This window comes from Colobus angolensis, unplaced genomic scaffold (assembly GCF_000951035.1).
Source record: "Colobus angolensis palliatus isolate OR3802 unplaced genomic scaffold, Cang.pa_1.0 Scaffold451, whole genome shotgun sequence".
NCBI lineage: Eukaryota > Metazoa > Chordata > Mammalia > Primates > Cercopithecidae > Colobus > Colobus angolensis.
Window position 1 is genome coordinate 431889 of NW_012117944.1, and position 1615 is coordinate 433503.

Genomic DNA, 1615 nt, shown 5'->3' on the forward strand with positions numbered 1-1615 from the left:
GGAGGTGGAGGTTGCAGTGAGCCAAGATTGTGCCACTGGGTGACAGAGTGAGACTCCATCTCAAAAATAAGAAAAAGAATTATGACTGGAGGATCCCAAGACTTCCAGAGGGCTAAAAGCTTCCAGCTATAATTCAAATGAGACTTACATCCCCTTTACAAAGGGAACACTGTTTACCTGATGGAAGCTGCTGATGGTGTGGGCTGGTGCACAAGCATAGTGTGGGACTGACAGACCTGGCCTCTAAAGTGGTTCGAATGCACCTCTGTCCAGGAAAAGAAAATCACACCTCCTATTTGTGTTTACTTTTATCTAAAAGAAAAAAAATTTCCCAATATTTACCATGCAGATTGAACCCACATAGTCACTCAGTCCATATGATACAGTGTTACATGTTATGTGTAATAGTTGAGGTTTTCTGAGCATCCACAATCTGAGGGCATTAATGGCACCCTTTCACTCTTTTTTTTTTTTTATTTTGGTTTCTACATAATTTGATCTATAGCAATTTTTCTTTCACATGTAGATGGATTTGGAATTATATTATTCAGTATTAACCGAACTAACTCTTTAAAATGGATATAAACCTTAAAAATATTATTATTAAGAAACGATGGCCTAGGCATGGTGGCTCACGCCTATAATTCCAGCACTTTGGGAGGCTGAGGCGGGCAGATCACTGGAGATCAGGAGTTCGAGACCAGCCTGGCCAACATGGTGAAACCCCGTCTCTACTAAAAATACAAAATTAGCTGGGCGTGGTGGTGGGCACCTGTAATCCCAGCTACTTGGGAGGCTGAGGCAGGAGAATTACTTGAATCCAGGAAGCAGAGGTTGCAGTGAGCTGAGATCATGCCACTGCACTCCAGCCTGGGTGACAGAGTGAGACTCCGTCTCAAGAAAAAAAGAAAAGAAACTATGGCTTGAAGATAATATTAATAACACAGGGACAAGTGAACAATAAGAAAGTGACAGAGATCAGAGGTGAAATTCTATCTCCAGTGCAAATCTTTTTCACCTATATTTAAGCAAAAAAAGTAATGACTAATCAAATAGAAGAAATTGGTTAAAAAACTTAAAAATTATGAAGACTATTTGAAATATGGATTTACATTCATCATTACAAATGGTGAACTTTTTTTTTTTTTCAAGACAGAGTCTTGCTTTGTCACCCAGGCTGCAGTGCAGTGGTATGATCTCAGTTCACTGCAACCTTCGCCTTTTGATTTCAAGCGATTCTCCTGATGCAGCCTTCCAAGTGACTGGGATTAAAGGCACCTGACACCACACCTGGCTAATTTTTGTATTTTTGTAGAGACGGGGTTTCATAAATGGTGAACCTTCTTTTAAGTGGATATTGTGCCTTGAAATATTAACTAATGAATGTACTACATTATGTTAGTACATACTTCATAAATCAACTTACGCTATGAAATTTCTCTTTTGGCCATCTAAAAAGTTTACAAACCTTTGCTCTAGACTAGAGAATACATTTTGCCAGTTGAACCCAATCTCAGGGCTAGAGCCAACAGATAAAGTGGTAACATAAGTTGTTTATTGAAACAGCCATCCTATAAACAGTGTTGCATAAATTTTGTTCCAAACTTCAGGCCAA

At 39.1% G+C, this 1615-nt stretch overlaps 1 protein-coding gene across 1 annotated transcript in view; it reads left to right on the forward strand.

Annotated features, from left to right (window-relative positions):
- Positions 1 to 1615, forward strand: part of TEP1 (telomerase-associated protein 1) — a 53728-nt gene that overhangs the window by 22723 nt on the left and 29390 nt on the right. The window contains exon 10 of the mRNA XM_011957941.1: positions 1480 to 1540. Within this exon, the coding sequence (XP_011813331.1) occupies positions 1480 to 1540 (61 nt within the window). The remainder of the gene's footprint in view (positions 1 to 1479; positions 1541 to 1615) is intronic.